Source organism: Dermatophagoides farinae, chromosome 2 (assembly GCF_024713945.1).
Source record: "Dermatophagoides farinae isolate YC_2012a chromosome 2, ASM2471394v1, whole genome shotgun sequence".
In the NCBI taxonomy this organism is placed as follows: Eukaryota; Metazoa; Arthropoda; class Arachnida; order Sarcoptiformes; family Pyroglyphidae; genus Dermatophagoides; species Dermatophagoides farinae.
The window spans coordinates 3333961-3357496 of NC_134678.1; the positions used below are offsets into that span (position 1 = coordinate 3333961).

The 23536-nt window shown below is 29.7% G+C and overlaps 6 protein-coding genes across 8 annotated transcripts; 4 read left to right on the plus strand and 2 right to left on the minus strand.

Moving 5' to 3' along the window:
• The first annotated feature begins 85 nt into the window (after positions 1 to 85).
• LOC124500163 (uncharacterized) lies at positions 86 to 2099 on the plus strand. The gene is made up of 5 exons (XM_047064201.2): positions 86 to 535; positions 600 to 842; positions 908 to 991; positions 1055 to 1390; positions 1470 to 2099. The coding sequence occupies exons 1-5, from the start codon at positions 113 to 115 to the stop codon at positions 2001 to 2003; spliced, it is 1620 nt and encodes a 539-aa protein (XP_046920157.1). The 5' UTR covers positions 86 to 112; the 3' UTR covers positions 2004 to 2099.
• On the minus strand, positions 2015 to 5680 carry LOC124500139 (importin-9). The gene is made up of 3 exons (XM_047064182.2): positions 5379 to 5680; positions 3109 to 5324; positions 2015 to 3053 (listed from the first exon to the last, which is right to left on the minus strand). Exons 1-3 carry the CDS (start codon positions 5500 to 5502, stop codon positions 2100 to 2102), a joined length of 3294 nt encoding a protein of 1097 aa, XP_046920138.2. The 5' UTR covers positions 5503 to 5680; the 3' UTR covers positions 2015 to 2099.
• On the plus strand, positions 5671 to 8042 carry LOC124500150 (golgin subfamily A member 5). The gene is made up of 4 exons (XM_047064189.2): positions 5671 to 5945; positions 6003 to 7525; positions 7603 to 7765; positions 7833 to 8042. The coding sequence occupies exons 1-4, from the start codon at positions 5761 to 5763 to the stop codon at positions 7975 to 7977; spliced, it is 2016 nt and encodes a 671-aa protein (XP_046920145.2). The 5' UTR covers positions 5671 to 5760; the 3' UTR covers positions 7978 to 8042.
• Positions 8043 to 10248: 2206 nt separating this feature from the next.
• LOC124492441 (uncharacterized) lies at positions 10249 to 19550 on the plus strand. 3 transcript variants are annotated; one of them, XM_075728509.1, is made up of 5 exons: positions 10251 to 10617; positions 10713 to 10811; positions 10866 to 11562; positions 18163 to 18657; positions 18721 to 19550. In XM_075728509.1, the coding sequence occupies exons 3-5, from the start codon at positions 11484 to 11486 to the stop codon at positions 19284 to 19286; spliced, it is 1140 nt and encodes a 379-aa protein (XP_075584624.1). In that variant the 5' UTR covers positions 10251 to 10617; positions 10713 to 10811; positions 10866 to 11483; the 3' UTR covers positions 19287 to 19550. The 3 variants fall into 3 exon arrangements, with proteins under 3 accessions (XP_075584626.1, XP_075584625.1, XP_075584624.1); XM_075728511.1 differs by having other exon boundaries at positions 10249 to 10811; positions 10863 to 11562; positions 18163 to 18633; XM_075728510.1 differs by having other exon boundaries at positions 10250 to 10811; positions 10863 to 11562.
• Positions 19392 to 21289, minus strand: LOC124492428 (uncharacterized). The gene is given in 3 exon segments (XM_047055322.2): positions 19392 to 19713; positions 19715 to 20819; positions 20883 to 21289. Coding segments are annotated over 3 exon segments (1635 nt in total). The 5' UTR covers positions 21281 to 21289; the 3' UTR covers positions 19392 to 19581.
• Positions 21290 to 21360: 71 nt separating this feature from the next.
• Positions 21361 to 23278, plus strand: Nsun5 (Nop2/Sun-like domain containing protein 5). Its single transcript, XM_047055336.2, has 4 exons — positions 21361 to 21652; positions 21725 to 21959; positions 22014 to 22327; positions 22390 to 23278. Exons 1-4 carry the CDS (start codon positions 21473 to 21475, stop codon positions 23191 to 23193), a joined length of 1533 nt encoding a protein of 510 aa, XP_046911292.1. The 5' UTR covers positions 21361 to 21472; the 3' UTR covers positions 23194 to 23278.
• The last annotated feature ends 258 nt before the right edge of the window (positions 23279 to 23536 follow it).

Genomic DNA, 23536 nt, shown 5'->3' on the forward strand with positions numbered 1-23536 from the left:
CAGTAGTGATGAGATTATCATTCCAAAATAAGATTGATTATAGGATTAGTTTGGCTGCTAACACAATGATAATTTGATTTAGTTCGATTTCATAGATTGATGGCAAAACATTATGGCAAACAATATTATCACTAATAATAATATAACGGACAATACAATCATTATTGATTCGCTGTCCACATCACAAAATTCGACCAATAGTTTGCCATTTTATCAAAATGATATTGGTGATAATCAACAATATAATTTCGATAATGATTTTTCTGTCAACATAAATGATACATCATTTACGATGAACGACCATATTATTCGAAATCAACAAACGGTGATGACATTCGAATGGCTTCATCATACATTTCAATTTCGACCAGGTGTTTCAATTTCACGATCATTAATCTATGAAACTTATCTTATATTTTGTCAACAACATAATTTCATACCCGTTTGTAAAGCAACATTTGGAAAATTGGTTCGTAATCGATTTCCTGGTGTTAAATCAAAACGTTTAGGAGCTCGTGGTCAAAGTAAATATCATGTTAGTATGATTGATTGTTTTAAAATCAAAATAATAATGATTATCATCAAAAAAAAAACTATAGTACTATAATATTAATTTCAAAGAAAATTCGAAAATCAATGGAACATTGTTGAATTCGAATGAAAACAGTAAAACATACACCGAATCAGCACCCAGTTTTGCCTGCAATAATAAATCATCATCAAAACCATTGACAATATTATCCCAAAGTGAATCGAAAAGAAATTCCCATGGAAATGATCACCATTTCATTATACAATTAATGCTTTCATTTATGCGATTACCACAAGATCAACTTTACAATGTAATGTTATTTATAAAAGTTGATTCAAAAAATGATCATAATTATGAATATAATTCTTTTAATAGAATGATGAATTTATCTTTACAAATTTATATAAAACCCATTGTCAATGTCTGCTTGATGCTGCATTATGTGAAAATTATGGCCAGGTAATTCAATGTGTTTGCTTTGTATAAGAATTAATTATTATCGAATCATTCATTATTTCGTAGATGAGGCATTATATAATGCATTTTTGGCAACAATTGCCACCAAACATAGTGATCTATGTAAATATAATGAAATCATTGGATTCATATATGTATTCATTACTATGTCAGGTTTATTTATCGCCAAATTCGAGTGATGAAAATTTAAAACACATCAATACAATCGGTTATGTTATGTATGTTTGGATGCGAAATATTTTCAATAATAATTGGAATATTAAATGGAAATTGAATTCAAATCGAACTGAATTTGACGATTTAAATACGATCAAAATACAAGATGCATTGAAATGGCATTTTAAAATCAAATTCGTTGTCAATTTTATTGCTTCACTAAAAGTATTTATTTATTCAATTCGAAATTGTTACATAAATTTTTTTTTTAAATTTTCTTTCTTTTGACATAAACAAAACTTAGAAATTAGATTTCACCTTATTACCGGATTCATTGGATCATTTAGCAGAGAAAATGATTGAAACAAATTTGATTGAACAAAATTATTATTTATTCGATAAAAAAGATTGCCAACAAATCATATCACAATTAATTGTTGAAGAATTTTGTCAATTAAAAATGAATCATGATTCGACCCATCAGACATCATCATTACTAATCGATCAATTAGATCAGATGATCAAACGTATTGAAGATCGCTATTTTGATCAATGTTTTTTGAATAATAAAACAGATCACCGGCAACATGAATTTGCCCAAAATTTATCCATCGAATTTAATCATCTATTCAGTCAAATAAATCGATTAGAAATGTTTGAGCTTGATATTAATTCAACATTTATCGACGATGAAAATCAAGAATCGATGATCAGTGATATTACCACCGACGATTCCTTTGATGATGATTATATGGCCAAATTAGATGCACAATCGTATCTAATTTTAATGATTATCAATGATTACATATTACTGGTTTGTCAATCGATAAATGGTTAAATCATTCAAAATCAATGAGTTATTAATATTTTATTTGATGGAAAATGTCGATATAAAAATTGAAATAAACATATAAAACTAATAATAACAAATAAATCAAAGCTGTCCCAACAGATCCGATTCGGTTGGTGTTAAATGAACAATAAAATCTCTGGCCATCGGAAGATGCCGAAATTCACTAAGAAAAGTTTGCAATACATTTTCAAGATCAAGGTTACCGATTTCTTCGCTAAGAATTTCATCGTCATCTTGATCTTCAATATGACCATCGTCTGTCAACAATAAATCAGTTAGATCAATCATTTGCTGTCCTTGTTTGGCAGTAGCAATTTTCATTGATGAATCCAAATCTTCATATTGATCATCTTCATCATCGATCTCATCATCAGAATCATCATCATCATATTCTTCATCATTAGCATTTTGTTCGGCTTTATATTCTCGGATGTGAACCATTTCATTTATTAATAATTTCAATATCTTCAATGTACAAGGAACAAAACGTTTCTTTACATTCTTGTTTTGGTTTGCCGTTTGTGAACGAGTTCTTGCTGTTTGTGAACTATCACAATCAAATTCATCATCACAAGAAACTTGAATTTGATTGAGATTTATGAAATTCATATCACCACTGTTATTACTATCTTGATTATTATTTGCTTGTTGTTGTAGTGCATGTTGAAACAGTCGACACAATGCAACCGTTGATGCTTTATTTTCATAACCATGAAAATATCGTTGAATACCAAGCCATTTATCCATAACGAATTCCAATGCTGATTTCGTACCATCCGGCGCTGGTAATGAATTCAGGAACACTAATATGGTCGATAAATCAGTATATAATAGATGTGCAAAGACCAATATTAAACTTTGCATGATCGGCAATTCTTTACTTGTATTTAATCGAACCAATGTGGATCGTAATAAATGTTGAATATTTTCATGTCCAATAATCTGATTAGATTTCATTATTAGAATGACGATTACACGACCAACGTATGAAGCGGCCGAATCAGATGTATGTGGATTCAATAGATTGATGCAAATCTTGAATTAAAAAAAATAATTGTTTAAAAAAATAAAGTAAAATTTTTGAACTTACATTCAAAGCCAAAATGATTCCATTTTGATTTGTAGTTGGATCAACGTAACGAGCAATGAAATCGGAACCTTTTTTCAGGAAAGCACTTAAACATTCTGTACCACTTTGAAATATTGCCGAACTATCCTTAAATGCTTTATTTATACAATTAATCATCGAAGGATAAGCTTTTTGTATCATAAAATCATTCAATCCATTCGAATGATTAATCATTTTGGTAAGCATATCCAATGCTTGTGGTTGTAGTATGGCCATATTTTGTGGTGGAATCTTATGGTTAGATATCAATTCGGAAACGTTTGGATCATTAGGATTAGAGTGCAAAATTGCAACAATAATTGGCAATAAGCGTTTTTGAATTTCAGAAAAACATTGATCAGTTGAGAAAAGTCGATCCAAAATGGAAAGTACAACATCAAATATGATAGCATCATCGGGAAAACGTAGAAATGATGATAGGGAAATTGAACAAATTGAACTCGATACAGTAGCAGTGAATTCGGAATCCAACTCTAAAAGGAGATCAATGATCTGTAGGATAAGATAGAGAGTATCACTATTACAATTCATTCCGATCGAAATTAATCCTTGTAGAAATTGTGGGAGATGTGGTTTGATCACCGAAACTCGTTGATTCATTTGAACATTTTCGAAAAAATAATAAGTTGCACGCAATGCATACACACGTAATATCGGAGCTTCAACGGTATTCAATAATGTTGATGTTATTCGCAGAAAATTATCCAATGATTGATCATTCATGATTTGTGAAAAACGGCTAGCTGTCCACAATGATCTACCGGCCATAAATGATTCGGTCATGTTTAGATTCAATAAAACATTATCCAATATGCTTTTATATTCATTTGCAGTATTTTTACCACTTTTTATCGTATAAATAATGGTCGATGAAAGAATTCCCATCACATATAGACACGATTCAATAATTTTCCACCAAGTTTGCGGCGAAATTTGTCGTGCTTTTTGTGTCTTTTCCAATTCAGATGCTTCGGAAAAATGTCGTTGAATTGCTTGAAGGAATGCGATTTTAAATAGTTCATCATCTTTTTTACAATGTTTATCATTCAACGTAGTCATATCACGAGCTAGATTCATTATTAAATCCTGTGCAGCAATTCTAAGAGAAAATGCCGATGTATCAATATCATCTTCTTCGATTAATTGATCAAGATTGGATTGCCATTTTTCTATTTGTTCATCAGTCATTTGTACATAACAGAGAAGATAATAGAGAAGATCCGAAAGAACAGGTTTGATAAGCACACGATATTTAGCAAATTCAAATGTTGAATTAACAAAATCAATAATCGTATAGATTAAACTTTCGAAACCGATTGTTTCTCCATCTGAATCTACAGATTCTGAAAGTGAATCATTGAAATCACCATCAGCAGAATTAACTTTAAATTTCACATAGATTTGTGCTGATGTTGTTAAATGTTGCCAAATTAGTCCCAGAATTTTCGGTAAATAAGTTTTCATATATTTCCGACAATAACGCAACAATTTGGTTAGAATGAAAATGACCTCTTTTTTCATACCAATATCAACCGTATCACTGGTTTCAGGTGTCATAAGAATTTCAATAGAATATTCGGTGAATCGAGGGATAAATTCTGCAAGATGATTTTTGATAGCATTCTTATCTAATTCATTCATCACCATAATCGTTTCGGAAATTATGCCGAATATTTTGATTGCATTTGTACTAGTACGGATGGCAAATTTTCGTGAAGTGAATATGTTCAAAAGTTGTGGCAACAATACGGGCGCTACGTCCGGTATTTGTGTATCGGTTATTTCGTGTGCTATTTCTTTGAAAACTTTCAATGAACTATAAATGGCACTTTGTGATCCGGAAATTAGATATTGATTCAGCATTGGAAAAAGCTGCGGCCAATGTTGTGGCCAATCATATTGTGCAATATTACTAATTGAATGTGCAAATGAACTTAATAATTTTCGAATGGTTGTTGGCATATTATCCTCGTCAGCGATAACAATCGCTAATGATTTCAGAAGATAATCACGTATCAATTGTTTAACAGGATCTGGCACTTCAGGTGGCTCAAATTTATCTGCTGTATCACACCAATGTTTAGCAATATACCGGTTCAACAATACCGAAGCTAAATGTCGTATGGAAAAATCTAAATTTTCACTAAGAGTTATTTCCATTAAATGAAGACCGTAATCTTGGATAAATTAAACAATTAGATTTCAAATCAACGAAAAGAATTCATTTTTACCTTCATTCGTTTCCAACATGTTCAATTGTTGCTCAGCATTTTCACGAATATTTTTATCCATTGAAAGTGCCTGATTTAGATTATGGCAGATGATTTCTTTCAGATTAGTACCGTTATTGGCCATCGTTAATGAAAGACCAAAGAAAAAAAATTTGAAATTAAAAATGAAAAAAAAAACAGAACCGAAAACACGTTGCTTATATCCAATATATTGAATCAATTCGAAAAACAAAACCCAAACACATTTGGTGATGTCCACAAATCTCGTGTTTTGATATAAAAAAGTTGTTTTGATGTTTTGATTGCGTTGTTGTCATTTTATTATTTTGTTTTTTTTTAAATTATTGTTTTGGTTGTTTTTTAATCTACAAATGTTCAAACAATGTCTTGGCTGACGGAAATTGCTGGAAAAGCCGAAAACTTCCTAAATGCTGTCGATAAAAGTGCCGCAACTGCATTAACAAATGTTAATCATAAAAATGTTCGAAAACATTCCTTTAATAAATCGGATACGACAAATGATCATAATGGAAGTTTACATTTGCTTGATACAGAATATATTGATACGTAAGCATTTCTCAAACTTTTTTTAATCAACTAATTTTTTTAATCTTATCGAATCAGACCCGATATAATGAGTTTAAGAACAAGTACGAGTACGAATTCACTTCTTTCTGAAAATGGTAATAGCCGAAAAGGTGAACATACCCGTACATCAAGTTATGATTCAATTGGTTCACGTAATTCTAAATCACACGATGATGATAGACTTATGGAATATTTAAACAAGGATAATAATATCCCCGAAGAAGAATGGCAATCGTTGAATAATTCTAATCACGATGAATCATCAAATGATAATAATAAATTAAAAACAAAACGTGAAATCCTCACACGTGATGTTAAAGAGCTTGATTCATTAAACAAGAAAATCCTGGAATTGAATGGCGCATTCAAGAAACAAAAACTGAAAGCACAAAATTATTATAATCAAAATATGGCCAATGAAAAATTGATTAAGGAATTGAATTCAAAAGAACATGATCTAATTGCCTCAATTAGTGCAAAAGATTCCCAAATCGCTGCCCTCAAAGTTCAAACAGAACAATTATTGGTTGAAATACAGGAAAAAGAGGAAAAATATAAAGAATTGAAACATCTACATCAACAGATTAGACATGAACTTCAGAATAAATCTGAAAATAATGAATTGACAATCAATTTGCAACGAGAAATTGAATCGTTGAAACAATCCTTAGAATTTGAAAAAGCTGAATCAAAACGAATACAGGATAGTAGTAATCAACAAATCATACGCCTTGAGGACAATCAACGATCATTGATTGAAGAATTGGATAATTACCGACGGCAATTGAATGAACAAAAATCTAACCGTACCGAATTAGAAATGATTAATAATAGTTTACGTAAAAAATGTGAAACAATTGAAAAAGAATTTGAACAATTTAAATGTAAAGTTCAAAAAACATTGAAAGATAAAGATGACCTGATGGAAACGTCACGTTCCAACAAAACCAATGATGATGATGGTGATCATGATCATCATGATGATGGGCAAATGAAAATTCTACATGAACAATGTAATACATTAATGAATGAATTGATTGAATTACGTAGTCGATATGATCAGATGAAATCAATGTTGGATAAGGATGAAAATGAAACGATTCCTCGGCAAACTGCAGAAATTCAAACATTGAAAGATCAAATGGAAGAGGAGAAAAAAATTAATTCGAATTTACAGAATGAAATCGATCAATTATCTCGTGATCGTAAATCATATCAGGATGATCTGAATCAAATAAAATCCAGTCTTTCCGCACGAATCACTGAACGTGATGATGAGATTGATAAACTACGGCGACAATTGATTCTTAAACAACAACGTACCACAACCAATCATCATCTGGTACAAATGGATGATGATCAATCATCATTTATGATGAATACATCAATCACCAATGAATGGGAACAACGGCTAAAATCATTAACAGAAAATTTAATCACAAAACAATCAATGATTGAACAATTATCTTCAACCAATCATTCATTGAAATTACAATTGGAAAGAAGTGAACAAAAATTACATGAATTAGTGATGAATAATGGCCAACTAAAAAATGATGGTAAATTATTTCTAACAAATTCATTGCTAATTTTATTCTAACAAAAGCATTACTCTTTTATTAATTTGATTTTTCAGTTGCAATTGGAATATATCACTCACCATCATTTACGAATCTGATTAAACATCGTATTACCGGTGGGAATAATGATAGTGTTCAATCATTAATACATGATGATCCTAATGATGGTCAGGTAACACGTAAAGTTAAACGTGCATACACGGCAATCGATACATTCAGGTAAGATTTGTGTTTGATTTCAAATTTTAATTTTAAACTATATTTATTTTTAATTATTTATATTTAGCATACGTTTAGGAAATTTTCTTCGTATGTATCCTTCAGCACGTGCAGCTTTTCTTGTCTATATTATCATTCTACATGTATGGGTAGCATTTGTTCTTATGTATTATGAACCGGAAATTCATGGATCAGATTTTAATGCTAAATGAAAAAATGTTGAAACAAAATAAAAATAATGATTTCTTGCAATTTTAATAAAATTTTTATCTTGAATTGAAAATTGTATCAATATATGTAAAAACAAGGGAATGGGTTGAATTCGGTAGTCGGTCCAAAGAGAACTTTATTTTCTGTATACAATAGATTGATGAACATTGAAACAGTAAAAAAGGATCATGAAGTGATCACCCCAAAACTTGACTGACTGAATGTATATGGTATGATGAATTATTATTATTTATATATTTTTTTTTAACAGAATTCGGTTTTCTAATTCTGATTAAATGAAATATAATGAATTAATTATAGAAAAGTAAAAAAAAAGATTCGGGGGAATATGCTTGATACTGTGATTTTATTAATCTTCTTCATCACTGTTATCATTAATAGATACAAGACTACTCTCTTCGTCATACCAAGCTGTTACAGTCATAACGTCGACCTTATTTTAATAAAACAATCTTGAATTTATCATTAAAAACAAGGGAACGGGTTGAATACGGTAGTCGGTCCAAAGAGAACTTTATTTTCTGTATCAATAGATTGATGAACATTGACTTGATCATTCACAATTTAATTGATACGTTAACTCTTAGTGGGGCTAATAGCCGTTATTAATCTTAATGTATTTATGATAATCAATTATAAAGTAATATAATAAATAAATTATATTAAAAATTAAAAATCTTGTTGGATCTGTTGTTGACTTGCCATTTTCTCGATTCTCAACTGATCGTGTTAGGTTGGACTTTTAGGAAAGTTTTTAGAAAGGTTTTTAGAAAATATGGAAAAAGTTGATTGCTTGTTAGATGATCGATTTCCGTAGCTTTGGTATGATTTTGGAATTATTTGACGAGTCGAATACGGTGGGTATCTTGGTACAGGATTATTTTGCCAAAATCGATGATTATTTCGGTTGAACGATAGTAGTCGGGCAGGTTTGAATGGTTGATCTGGTCTAATCCTGTATTCTGGTTCCTTATTCTGCGTCAATGATCGTTCATTCTCCAATTGAATCATCCTTGATGAACGTCATCAGCTCTTTAGCGTTGAGTCTTGTCGATTGTGTAGCGGTCGTCGCTTGTCTGATAAACGAAAGAGGTAATTTGTTAGCTACCTCCTGTAAAAACTGGTAGTCGAGAAAACCAGAATTTTCCAGGTCCAACACAAGACAATTGAAGCTATCTTTGATGATGCTTACATTTATGGAAATCCATTCGGGAGATTGGACGTTGATCACATCCTACTGACTTGTAAAAACAAGGGAACGGGTTGAATTCGGTAGTCGGTCCAAAGAGAACTTTATTTTCTGTATACAATAGATTGATGAACATTGAAACAGTAAAAAGGAACATGAAGTGATCACCCCAAAACTTTACTGACTGCTCTCGCTATCATCACGCCATCTATTTGCCGCCAAGCCCAAGCGCATTCTCTCTTTACATATATGTTTTGATTGTATGAATCTTATCGTAACGGATATATGTGGATTTTGGTGTAAATTGTTAATCGTTAACTTATTCTTTTTATTTTATGACAAATATTTGATGCCAAATATGATATATAGGGACGACATTTGTAATCAAGTCAAAAATGCAAAAACAGAAGAAAAAAATTGATTATAAACGATAAAAGCTGTGGCGGCAGACGACCAAATATAGCGATATCGATTCATTAATGATATTTATCGTTATCATTACGACAAAACAGACGACACATGGAATTATATTGTATTCATCGTCGGTGGTGATTGTTGAACGTAGACAAAACGAAAATTGACTCCAAATAAATGCAAGGATTGGTCATATTATCAATTAGATGGTAATATAATAAAGTATAGATATAGACAACAGGGAGAGTGAGAGTAGAGGAAATTATGAAAATATCTACAATCAACAACATATCCATAGTTACCATTTATTTATTTTTTTTCTATGTGATATTATCATTATCATCATCATCGTTATGGTCCATAATTTCATGGTTTTGAACCACCCCACTAACAATGTGTTTGGAGCATACAAAACACACTTTGTCGATGATGACAAATTCCTTATGAAGTATTATTACATTTGATTTGATTGACGTCGACGGCGGCGGCAGCGGCGGCGGCGACAAATCGAATGGCTGGCTGTATGATTATTTATGATAAGTTTTATGTTTCATTCAACAACAAAAAGAGAAAAAAAATCAAATGGCTAATCGACATTTGTTGGATCAACAAATTGACATTTTTTTCTCATATATTGCCTATTTGACATTCAAATAAGTTCAAATTTCTAATTCTTTCATTCTTTACTGGTATATGAATACTATTGTTTGTCCTTTAAGACAAAAGAGTTTACCGAATAATTGGCTCCATTCGTCTACCATATAGACATATTGACCAACAATGTTATAATTGACAATTTTGGATAGACAAATACGAAATCGTCGCGACAGTGACGATTCTTGTCTCTTGGTCAAAATTCAATCCTTTTTTCAATCAATCAGTCATAAACCTTATGATTATCATCGTCCCTATTAGGCCAGTTTTTGTTTTTTTGTTTTGTTTAACTGACTGACTGACCGATCGAATCAATGCAGCAATGTATACACTATGGCCCAAGGTCATATTAATCATCATAATGGTAAATAGTAAATGAACGAACCGAACTACAAACAATCATTCGTCAAATGTTATGCCAAAAAAAAAACATTTCTTTTTTTCTAAATCGACGAATAGATCTGAGATGATTAGAGGGTAACCGAATTTTATTTTTCTTTCGAAAACTATCAAAAAAAATTATCGTCTTGACTGACACTGACAGAGAGAGAGAGAGAGGTAAGTTTTTTCCATGTTTATTCCAAATACCACTACTTATTTTTTTCTCAGCAGATTTATCGACGAGATCTTGAATTGGCAATGCATTATACCCATGCCGGCGATCAAAAACTAATACCACCACCACCACCACCACCATCGCCAATGATCATCGCAACAAAAAAAAGAATGGGCTTGAATACCGATTAGAAACAGATATCATTCATTTGGCTGACAAGTATAGAGTAAATAACATCGTCGTAAAAATTGTGCGTTTTCCATTGGAATCAATGTTGCCATGGTTCATATGGATCTATTATTGGATATTTTTAAATAATAATATATGGTGATGCAATACATCGCCAATCATCATTTATGGTCTACATTTTATATAGATCATACATTTCTTTATTTGTTGTTGATATCAAGTGTGTGTGTGTATGTCTTTCTCAAAATCTAATATTTCAACGACTATGTGATTGAATGAAAAACTCAATTACAAAACGTTAAAGATTTCGAACGAATATTTTATATGGGCGTTTTTTGCTCATTTTTAATTCCTGATTCCTGTGTGTGTGTGTGTGTGTATGTCTGTGTTTATGTGTCCCATTTATTGTTTCTTGAATCGTAAATTGATCCATCCAAGTGGTGAATATATTGTTTAAAAAACAAAAATTATAAACACCTCCCACAATGATGGCTCGATCAATAATATTTCATCCGATTGTTTCATCATGTCTACTTCTTATCATCATAATATCCGGTATTAAATGTAAGTTTTATTCGAATTTTGATGCAAATGTTCATCAAGTTATTATTTTATCGGCTTTCATTCACTTAATGATGATTCCATTAAAAGATTAGTGTGCCTGTGTGTGTGTGTGAGAGAGAGAGATTATTTGGCGAATCATATTGAGAAAAAAAAATTGATTGAATTTGAAAAACATCTAAAGATGGTAAAAAACGTTTTTTTTTGTCTGTTATTATTACCCATTTACGATCATGAAAGATTTTCAGTGTTTTTTCAATTTCATTTGTTTTATTCATTCTTGTTTGACGAAAAAATTGGCTGAATCGTATTTGGTTTTTGTTGTGTATAATTAAGAAAATAAATACCGAACGAACAAACATAGAACAGAAAAAGCCTCGAGGCGAAAGCAAACCATCATCGATAGTTTAGATTAGTCAGAATGTTTAGAATGTTTAGTCAAGTTTAGATTGATGATGATGATAGACACAGATAAAAATCATCAAATGTTTAGGGCTGAGAATCATTCACATTCGAACAATTTTGTCGTAATCATGCTTATTGAATGAAACATTATTTGTCGCCATCATCCATGACAAAATAATAGTGAGATATATAGGGTCTTTTGAAAAACAAATCCAAACTAAAAGAATTCGAATATAAAGATAATTTTTTGATGCTCAAAAGCTTTTTATCATTATCATTGACTGTCTTTTTTTTTGTTGAAAAGAAAATGACGAATACAAATAGAGATAAGAACAAGGTGGACCTACCTACATACCTACCTACCTTGGCCTTACCATGATTATGATGATGATGATAATAGTTGTCATCAAACTTTACTTAATGATTTTTTTCGTTTTTTTGTCTTCATTACCATTATTATCATGATGATTATTATGACTACCAGAACAAAAATCTGTCACTAACGATATATAAAGGTGTGTGTGTGTGTATCTATATCCTCCAACCTTCTTTTATTATTTTTATCACTATTATTATTATTGAAATTTGCTTTTGATTATTATTTAAAATCAAGAAAAACAGAATGCACCAGCCTTAAAATAATAAAATTTTTTTTTATTTATGAAAAATAAATAAATGATAATTCAATTCAATTTCTTAATTATATTGATTATCTTAATTATATCAAATAAAAAACGATGACTAAATTATGAGAGATTCGATGACAAATATATTTCTTACCATTTGATGATGATGATATAGCTATATAATAACCCAATTATAAAATTGATCCTTTTTTTCTGTCACTATATATGAAGTTGATGAAGATAATCAACATATTGATTTTCGTCGCCGTCGTCGCCAATCGTTTTGTTGTTTTATATCATCATAATAATAAAAAAAATGCAACATGTCTCGATATCTTTGTATTTGATCTATTTGCTTTTTTTTTCTTTACCATCCAAACAACCGACTGACCATTCTTTAAATTTATTTTAAGCTTTCTTTTTTTTCGCTTGTCATTCGATATAAATAAATTTAATGCACTTTTATCTGGTCCACTTTCAAGATAACTAATTGTTTTAAGCTAATTAAAAAAAATTGAATTGAATTGAATTAAAATGGCAGCCAAGATTTAATCGTTCATTGGCCAGTATATAATCTTTTAATCAACAACACTCACATTTTTATTATTTTTTTTTTTTTTTTAATTGTACATGATTAGATTGTCGTCATCATTGATATGTGACAAAATTTTCTTTATTATGTTCACAATGTCTTTGAACTTTAATTGATGACTATGATGATGATAACAATGAACGATAAAAACAAAATATTTATCGATGAATTTTGATAATCAATATGGATTTTCTCAAAAATCATGAGTTTTCCATGTTTTTGTTTTGTTTTGTTTTTTTTTTTTTTTTTTTTTTTTTTGATAGTTTCGTTTTTCATTTCATGTGTAACATGAACATTTTCCTTTTCAAAGATATTGCACTCTTTTTTTTCAATTTTTTTTTCTTAATCAAGATAAGTTGTGTGTAGATATGTGTGTTTACAACAATCTATGTACAAGTTAGAGTTCAAAGTACAAGTTCAAAGTTGATCAAAAAAACATTACTATTGAGAAAAAAAAATACCTGTCCAAAATGGAACTGCGTAGCATAGATAGATAGATAGGCAGGCGGGTAAGCTCCTGCTGTGTTTGATTTAGTCCATTGTATTATATGAATTGTTTTTTTGTATTTTGTTTAGTTCCAAAAGCAAAAAAAATACTCCTTTCAAATCCATCAATGTGATCTTGTTGTTGGTACAATTTCTTCTCCCCTCTCCACACACAATGGCTGACCACATTTTTTTTCTTAAGCTTATTTGATTCAATGATGATGGCCTCGCTTTGGTTTCAAAAAAAAATTCTTGTCCACTTATCCCGCTACACACTTTTTAGATTTTGTTTGTTTTTTTTTTTTTTTTTTTGGTTGCTTGTCGTCTATACAGAGATACATACATGGCCCTTACGTTTACGTTGATAATTTTTTTTTGACAATGAAAATTTAATGCTACATAGCACGGCCATGATTCCGAAAAACCGAAAATTGCATTCAATTACATTGTTGATCTTGTGACAAATTGTGTCATTTGTTGTTCGTTGTTGTTGTTGTCGTTGTTGTAAACCACACGCACATACTTCAAAGTTTTGAATCAAATAATAACCACTTGTTGATCAATTCATTTTGATATTATTATGTCTTGGTTTTCCCTTTCTTTTTTCTTGATTTTTTTTTTGTTTTGGTTCATCTCTTTCTCATTGTTTTTTTTCTGACTATGCTACGGAAACATCTTAACAAAAAAAAAATTATAGATTTGAATCTGAGAAAATTAAATCGAAAGCGAATGTCATTCTGTTAACAACGACAATTTTTGTCAGACAGTTTGTGTGAGAAAGATAAAAAATGAATTTTGAATGAATGAGAGAATAAAAAAAACCACAAAAACAATTTTTTCCAATCATTATTTCTTGGTTGAATTGTAAAAAACCATTATCATTCCACACCAATAAGATGGTTGATTGTTGTTGTTATATTCTACATTATTCAATACCAAATGATGATGAAAATCATTATTATTATTATTATTTGAAAATTCTTTTTTCTCTGGCAAACCAAATAATTGTATTTTTCTCAATTGGCCTTACGAAATTGATCTGCTTTGTAGCATTGTGTGTACAACAACACAACACAATAACAATGATGATGATGATGATGATTTGATGGTGGTGGTGGTGGTGGACCCAGCAAACCATTACTTTGGTTTGGTTGACTAGTTTAAGCCAAACTATATTATTATCATTTCAAAAAAAAATTCTCATTCGATTGATGATAATAATAATAATGATGATGATGATGATGGCTAGAAATTTGGTTAGTCTAGTTTTTTTTGTTCCATCATCATCATCATACAGGTTGTTGTTGCGTGTCTGAGGTAACCATTCACTATCATTATCATCATCATCATACGTACATATCTTTATAGTTGCTTGTTCTTGGCCCCGACTTGAAGAATTTCTATGAAAATTTTAAAAAATCCAATCTTCGATGATGATGATGATGATGATGATGATCATTAAGTTCAATTACAATTTTTTTTTATAGAAATCCATTCAACCGAATATTACATTATTCTTTTTCGTTTTTTTTTTTTTTGGTTTTTTATTTTCTATCCTTGTGTCTCTGTTATGTTTTTTTGCAATGATTTCTATTCCCTCTCAACTATTATTTGCTATTGTTGTTAGATTTTGAATCTGATAACTACAACAACAACTATTTGATGATGAACATACAAAACGTTGAACAATTGTGTGTTCTATGTTGTTGTTTTTTTTCTTGTCCTGTGAATTCATTGTTGTAATTTATTTTTTAACAATTGTTTGATGTGAAATGATAAATAAAAATTTTTTTTATCGTAATGATGATGGCACGCAACAAGTTAATCACATATGATCATTGTTATTATGATGGTGGTGGTGGCTCCAATGAAAATGATGATGATGATGATGATGATGACGTTCATTATTCATTTGAACATCCTTTGGATATATTTTCATCGGATAATAAAAATTTTCTATATTGAAATTGCAATTCATTTTGATTTTGTTTGTTCAAGAATTCTTTATTTGTTTTTTTTTTCTTTCACAATCGGTTGCCAATTTTCTTTTCATTTAAAAAAAACAAAATTATTATCTGAAAAAAACAATAATCACGTCTAATTGTTAAAATTTTGAATTGAATAAAAATCCAAATTAAAGTTAGTTACTTTCATCATCAACAAGATGATGATGTTTTGATCATCGACTGAAATGTTTGTGTATCATTTCAATTATTTTCGGTTAGATTTTTTTTTTTTTTTTTTTTGAAAAAAAACATGATTCTATGTTTTTTTTCTATCCTGGTCACGCTTGTCGTGTTTCATATAAACATCTGAAGACAAATGATTCTTTGATGATGATTGGTTGGTTGGTTGTGTTGCGTTGTGTTGTGTTGTGTTGTGTTGTGTTTCATCCATCATACACTTATTTTCCTTTTATCTTTAGTGCTTTCTTCGTAGTTGCACTTTGACCTGAATGGCTAATATTAATTACCTTTACATTTAATGAATGATTATCTAATTAGAAGTATAGGTAAGAATCATTTGTGTGTGTGTGTGTGAGTGTGTGTATGTAGTAGGTAGGTAGATAATGGCCATATCAAATGAAAAAGAACTAGTTGTCCATTCATTTCGATATTTTTTGTTTTGTTTTTGTTTTATAATGTTGATGATGATGATGATGATTATTATTACTCATCACATTTTTAAATCTTATTTATTTCTTTTTACATTTTACATTTCAATGATTGAATTGAAAATGAAAAAAAATATTGTCTAAATTAATTATTTCATTTAAAGAGACAAAATGATGATGACAATCCATCCAACCAATCACACAGTTGATTGTAATTGAATTTTGTCATTTTGAAATAGTCGTTTCATTTTTTACGTTATTCATATCCATTATGATGATGACGATGATGATGATGACTAGACTGAGACGGCGACGACTATGTCGATGTCGAGGAAGACGACGACGACGACTATCATCATCGTCATCAAAGTTTTTCCTATTCGGACTTGTACAACAATCTTATCATTCAGACATAGTATATAGTATATGTGTGTTCAGCTATCATTTTCTTTTTCAAGATTCAAAAGATTTTTTTTCAAAATTTTTCACTGCTCTCAATCTATTTATTCAATCCATCTTTGTTGTTTATTTTCATTTCATATAATTACCCATAATAAGCAAGCACAGAACCGAACCGAACATACATCATATTGAATATACTTTTTTTTCGAAATCTATGGTCATCTACCATCTATCCTACATACATATTCTGTTTAGAAAAAAAACCTGCCATGTCTTGTCCGACGATCGTGTATATTTGTTGGCCAAATATATGGTCAAGAGATAGAGAAGGTTTCGTTTTTTGTTGTTGTTGTCGTAAATTACACAGTACTCAATATTTTCTTCTTCTTGACCCTCATCATCATCATCATCATCATCTTCTTCATTGCCTTGGTTTTTCACTATTCACTTTTGCTTATGATCTTTTGGCGAAATTACTTTTAGAGAAACGAATATGCTGCATGCCATGTCAGATAGCAAAGTTTTAACTGGCGACTTGACCGTCAGTCGACGGTCCCGTCTGTTTTGATTTGATCGGTTCAATTCACTTTGCACGACAACAACGATATTTTTCGAAACCAACCACCACACCAAAGATTTATCTGATATTTCCTATCTAGATTTTTTTTTCTGTTTTAGCGTGTGTGTGTATTAGATTACTTTGTTTTTGTATGTTTAGAATGCTGTTTTTAGTCGAGTGGTTGAAACTAAAGAAACTATTGAAAATATTTACTTGTACTAAAAGAAGAAGAATGGAAAAACAAACATACAAGATTGGCTAATTGAGATGGGCTTTGTATGTATGTATGTATGGTATGTAGATCGTAGTACTGAACTTGAATTGAAAACTGAATTTAATTCCTATCTAAAACCGTTCCGAATGGCTGGCTTGCTTAATATACGTAGTCGAAAAATTTTATTTTACTTTTTGATAACAAACGACAACGATGATTGTCTATTCGACAATTTTTCAAGATAAAATATCAGTCACTACTACTCATTCAATCAGTCAAATACCTTTTATCATTAAGTCTATAGACAGAAAAAAAAATGATTGTTGATAATGGATTATCGTCGGCATCATTGTCGTGATTGGATTTTTTTTTGTATGAAAATGGATTGAATGTAGAAAAAAAATGGGATTTATCATTATGTTACATCCGCGTATTTTGATCAATGAATGAAAATGTCTGAGTAAATAGAAAAATTGTCATCACAAAGAGAACATAATTGATGTGAGAACAAATTGCTTATTATGAAATTGAATAGCCGGAAATGTAAACATAGTAAAAATATTTTATATATTTAGAAATTATATAAACTTGTAATTCATTCATTATTTTATTAATTACAATTGAATTTTATCTAATTTTATTTTCGTTTGTTTTCTTTTTTTTTTATTGTTGTTGTTATCAATTGAATAAATAAATAAATAATAGGTGACATACATTGTTATTGTAATCAACCAGTATGTGTACGTACCGGTTATATGTGCAAATCAAAAGGCCAACAAGCCGGCTGTTTTGTTGAACATTCGGGTTTCGGTAATATGGATCGTTCAAGTGATATATCTCGTCATGGATGTATTGAAATGTTACCAAATGATCAACGTGTTTCATGTCTAGAATTAGCATTGGCCATACGTTCATCTCATCATCATTCCATATCAAATCATCATAGAAATCATCATCATATTCATATACATCGACAGCAACAGCCAAATAATCATCAAATTAGTTCAAATTTTCGTCGTACACATAATAAAACAATTACTTGTTGTCTTGACGATATGTGTAATTATGTTAAAACTATTATAGATGATTCAAATGATTCTGATTTCGAACATTCGAATCAACAACAACGACCTCCAATAATATCATCATCGAATGATCATCATTTTGATTCATTAGGTAAACAACTTCAAGAAAGTTATGGTAATTGAAATCATGATTGTTTTTTTGTTAAAATTGTTTTTAATGAATCCTTTTTGATTACAGGTTCCATGCAAGGATATAGTTTGATAGTAATCCTTATATTCATCATGACACCATTAGTGTTATTGGTCATCTTTATCTACTGTGTCATATGGTATATTCGTAAAGATGATCAGAAGAAAAAATTTACAAAACAACCACGCAGTAATTCCATTGATCATCATCACCATAAACAACAAAAACATAATCATAATGTTAATAAATTTTCAATCAAATCAAAAATACATCCAAATAACAACAAATCTAAACATGGATTATTATTAAATGTTAAAGTTGATGTTAATAATTATCCATTTGCTGGTGGTGAAAATGGTGGCAACCAGCCTTCATTATTCACTCAATTAGACGATACAGAAACATTCCATTATCATGAATCATTGCCCAATATAATCAGTGGACATAATTTGCCTGCAATGGCACCATCAAAAGATTATACAATAGAATTCGATAAACAACATCCAAATGAAACAACTTTTTTAGCTATGTCTGGATTATCGGATAAAAATAGAATTGAAAATAAAAATACGATTTACATGTCACCACCAACACCAACTACCATCTATTCATAATCATACAAAATTTTCATCAAATACTTCGACAATCGATTCTAATCATTTGGATCTGATTTCCGAAACATTGTCGATGGCACATTCAAATAGAACGTTTATTGAATGAAAAAAGAAAATGCTATAAAATTTTTATTGTTTTTTCTATGTAAATATTTTTTTTGTTCATATTCTCATTCTGTAAATAATAACTAAATAATTATATATTTTATACAATTTGTAATTTTAAAAAAAGTGATAAAAATAAATTCAAAAAAAAAATTTTTTTTAACCAAAAAAAAAAAAAAAAAAATTTACATTACATTGACATTAAATTTGGAAATGAAATATTTTGTAAAATTTTCGTTGCAGGTCTCGTAGTTTGAAGATGTTCAACAAGATTCTGTAAGAACATTTCTTTCTTCAAGTTGGATGATGATGATTTATCCAATTCGATTACAAAGATAAAAATAGGCATTTTTAACTAATTTATAATCAAACAATATCAGATAAACGAATTGAATGATCAGATCTTTATCGAAATTCATTGAAATTAAAAATTCGATTATACGATTAGCATTTATATTGGAATATTTTTCTGTATTCACATTCGATATAACATAAAGACGGCTTTTAATTTGATTATAATCTAAACCGAAACGTGTTTCGAGAAAAAATCTAACTCTTAATTCCGGATCATTAGTCAGATCGAGCAACATATTTTTGAATTCCAAATCGGTTGCTATGAAAAATGATAATGGCACTTGATTGAGTGGAATTTCTTCTTGTTTTAGCTTTTTAATTCTATCCAAACATTTCTGGTAATTTAATGCTAAAAAATCTGGACCAAACATTTTTAATTTTAGTTGTTTAATATCATTGTTTGATTCAATTGCATCAAATGTAGATAGCAATTGATCCGTATCCATTGAAAGTAATTCAATTGATCGGCTAAAAAATTGTCCATCACATTTGTGTTTGATGAGCTGATAGTTTTTTATAATTTGTTTGAAATTTAATTTCAATATTTCGGGCATAATGATTAAGTTTTCAAAGAGATGATCGCCAACAATCGGTCTTAGCTTTGTCGATATGAGCGATAGATTTTCCGGATTTGTCATAAGAAATAGTCCATCATGAATTATCTTATTATGTGAATAATTAAAATCATTCTGCAATAATGTTACATTCATTTTTAAAGTTGTCAGATTTATTTCATTCAATAATCGAGAATTTCTTCGACATAGATGTACGGCACGATTGAACGAAATCTTCAAACAATTGGATAGATAACATGCTGCACAATAAATACGTATATCATGTATGGAAATTTGATCCAATCGATTTCCATAGATATTTTCGATATGCACAATTAAATTTGTTTTTGCATCACCATAAATCTCAAGATGTTTACATATTGTTTCGAAACAATTTTGTTCCATCGGATAATTTAAATGTTTTCGTAGTTGTGAAAGATTAAGTTTAAGGATCTCTGCAGTCAAACCGATCATTGGTATCTGAATCGAACGAAATCCAATTTCTTTCAACAATAGTGTACTATGGATGAAACATGGAAAAATTAAATCAAAATCAAACATAATAGTCAATAAAACCGATTACCGATTATATAATTGTTGAAATGGCATTAAAAATGGTTTCGGATTATTTTGGATTTCTTCGGCGGTAAAAAATAATTTTAGAAATTTACAAAGATGAATAATCGATTCGTTGGTCGGATAATGTTTTCGTATCAAATCATCGTTGAGAAAGTAAATTTTCTTTGCATCACGTTTATCCATTCGAAATTCATGTGAAACATATTGTTCGAAAAAAATTTCATCGATCCGCTCATCATTATCATTGAACAATGTGGTCGTCGTATTTGTTCGGTGAATATCCAAAACATTATTATCAAATTCAGGTTTTAAACAAGTTGAATATGTAGTTGTTTTTAGTGAGATTCGAGCGTTGAGAAAATGATTTTTAAGAAAACATTTTGCCAATCTCATTGAATTCATTTTGAATTTTTATGATCAAATTGGAAATTCATGAATTCAGAGATTCAGATTCTTTATAGCAGCATGTGATTCAAGTTTACGTTATCGGTGAATGGAATTTTGTTGGATACCCACGTGTTTTGAATCTGAATTTTGTTTACAAAATTTTTTGTTGATTTTAAACTTAAAAATTAGTAAAATTTTATTTGCAAAATGTCACCGATCATGGCATCGAAAAATAACCGGAACAAAAAAAACGTTCGACCAGATCCGAAGCGAATTAAACGACAAAAATTACATAAAGCTTATTATTCGGCTGCAAATGTTTTATGGCAATTAAATGAAAAATCTGGCTCATTGAATAGTCTGATGAATCGTTTCACTGGTGATAAAGTAATGTTAATTATATCATTGAATGTAAAATAAAAATTCAATTAATTTTGATTTCAAATAATATTTTAATAGTGTATTAAAATGATTTATGCATTAGCGGTTAAAGTGTTGAAAAATCGTGATATAATCGAACAGATTAAAACGAAACTACCGGATTTCGATACCAACACATTAAATTCATATCTAATCGAAATTCTTATTGCTGAACTTTTGTTTGGTGAAAAAAGCTTTTTAAAATATAGAAGAAAAGATGAGGTACAATATGTGATTGAAAATCAACAGAAAATCACTGATCATTATGCTAACGGTTAGTTCTTTTTTTTGCCAATTAAAACAACATTTCTCATTTCATTTTGAACAGTCAAAAACAGTGCAAAAGACAATGTTTCAATCGATCGGAAAAATCCATGGATACGATATATTCGAATTAATTATCTAAAAAATTCCAAATCTGAATTGATGGAAAAATTAAAAAAACTTGGATTCATACATAAAGCTTATAATAATAATGGTGAAAAAATTTCATTCGATCAATTCAAAGCACTGGCATCATCATTGAATAACGATGAATTCATTTTCGATTATCATTTTGATGATGTATTTGTATTCAATGATGAATCGACGAAAAAATTGATAGAATTGTATGAAAATGGTTCGATTGCAATGCAAGATAAGGTATGTATGGTAGTCAGATGAATTTCTGATTTTTAGTAATCATTGTCTTTATATTCATTTAGTCCAGTCTTCTGGCAATTGAAGCCATGAAACTCGAAGTAAATATGATTATTATGGATGCTTGTGCAGCACCTGGAATGAAAACGGCGGCAATTGCTTCACGTTTGAATAATAAATGTACCATTTATGCTAATGATAAAGATAAAAAACGTTTCAATGATATGAAAATTTTACTTAGCCGTAATGGGGTTAAATTCAAATCACTAACACAGGAATTCACTCAGATTGATCCGATAAAATATCCTGATCTCGATATTCTATTACTTGATCCATCATGTTCTGGTAGCGGTATAAACCGAAGACTAGAATATAATAATCTATCCATAGACAATCAATACCATAACGATAATGTAACAAAACGTTGTGAAAATTTAGCAAAATTTCAACTAGCTATACTCCAATCCGCTTTATCATTCAATGCTAAACGTATTGTTTATTGTACCTGTTCAAAATATCAAATTGAAAATGAAAATGTAATTCATCAATTGTTCGAATTGAATCCAGATATAAATTATGAAATTATTGATCCAATGCCTGAATGGCCTTACAGAGGACAAGGTGATTATCCCTTTTCATCATTATGTTTGCGTGCTGATTATGAAAATACAATGACAAATGGATTTTTCTGTTGCGTTCTACAACGTAAACATCTTGAATCACATGATGTTGATAATGATGGAAAAATTGAAAGTGATAATAAAAACAACAACAATGATGACGAAACAGAATCGAAAACGCCTAAGAAAAATAAGAAATCTAGGAAATCATCAATAGCAGCAAATTTCATAATCACTAAATATATGTAAATGAAATTCATATATTTTTTTTAACAATTCTATTACCACCGGAAATGAACATTTAAAAGTGAAAAAATAAAAATATCCTTTTTTACTCCCTTGTTTATTCATTGATCAATCACAGTTATAGCTATTTTTGTGAGTAACTTTGTTACTTGATTGATTTAAAATTCTCTAATCATAGACAGAGAAAGAGAGAGAGAGAAAAAAAAAACAAGTCGATTATGTTTTCTTATTGCAAATATTTTGATCCGATTTCGATTTCACTAGCTGCTGCCATAATGTTGAACGACAGGTTTGAATAATTTACATACAAAAATATAAATTTTTCTTAGTCTTCGTTTTTTCAAAA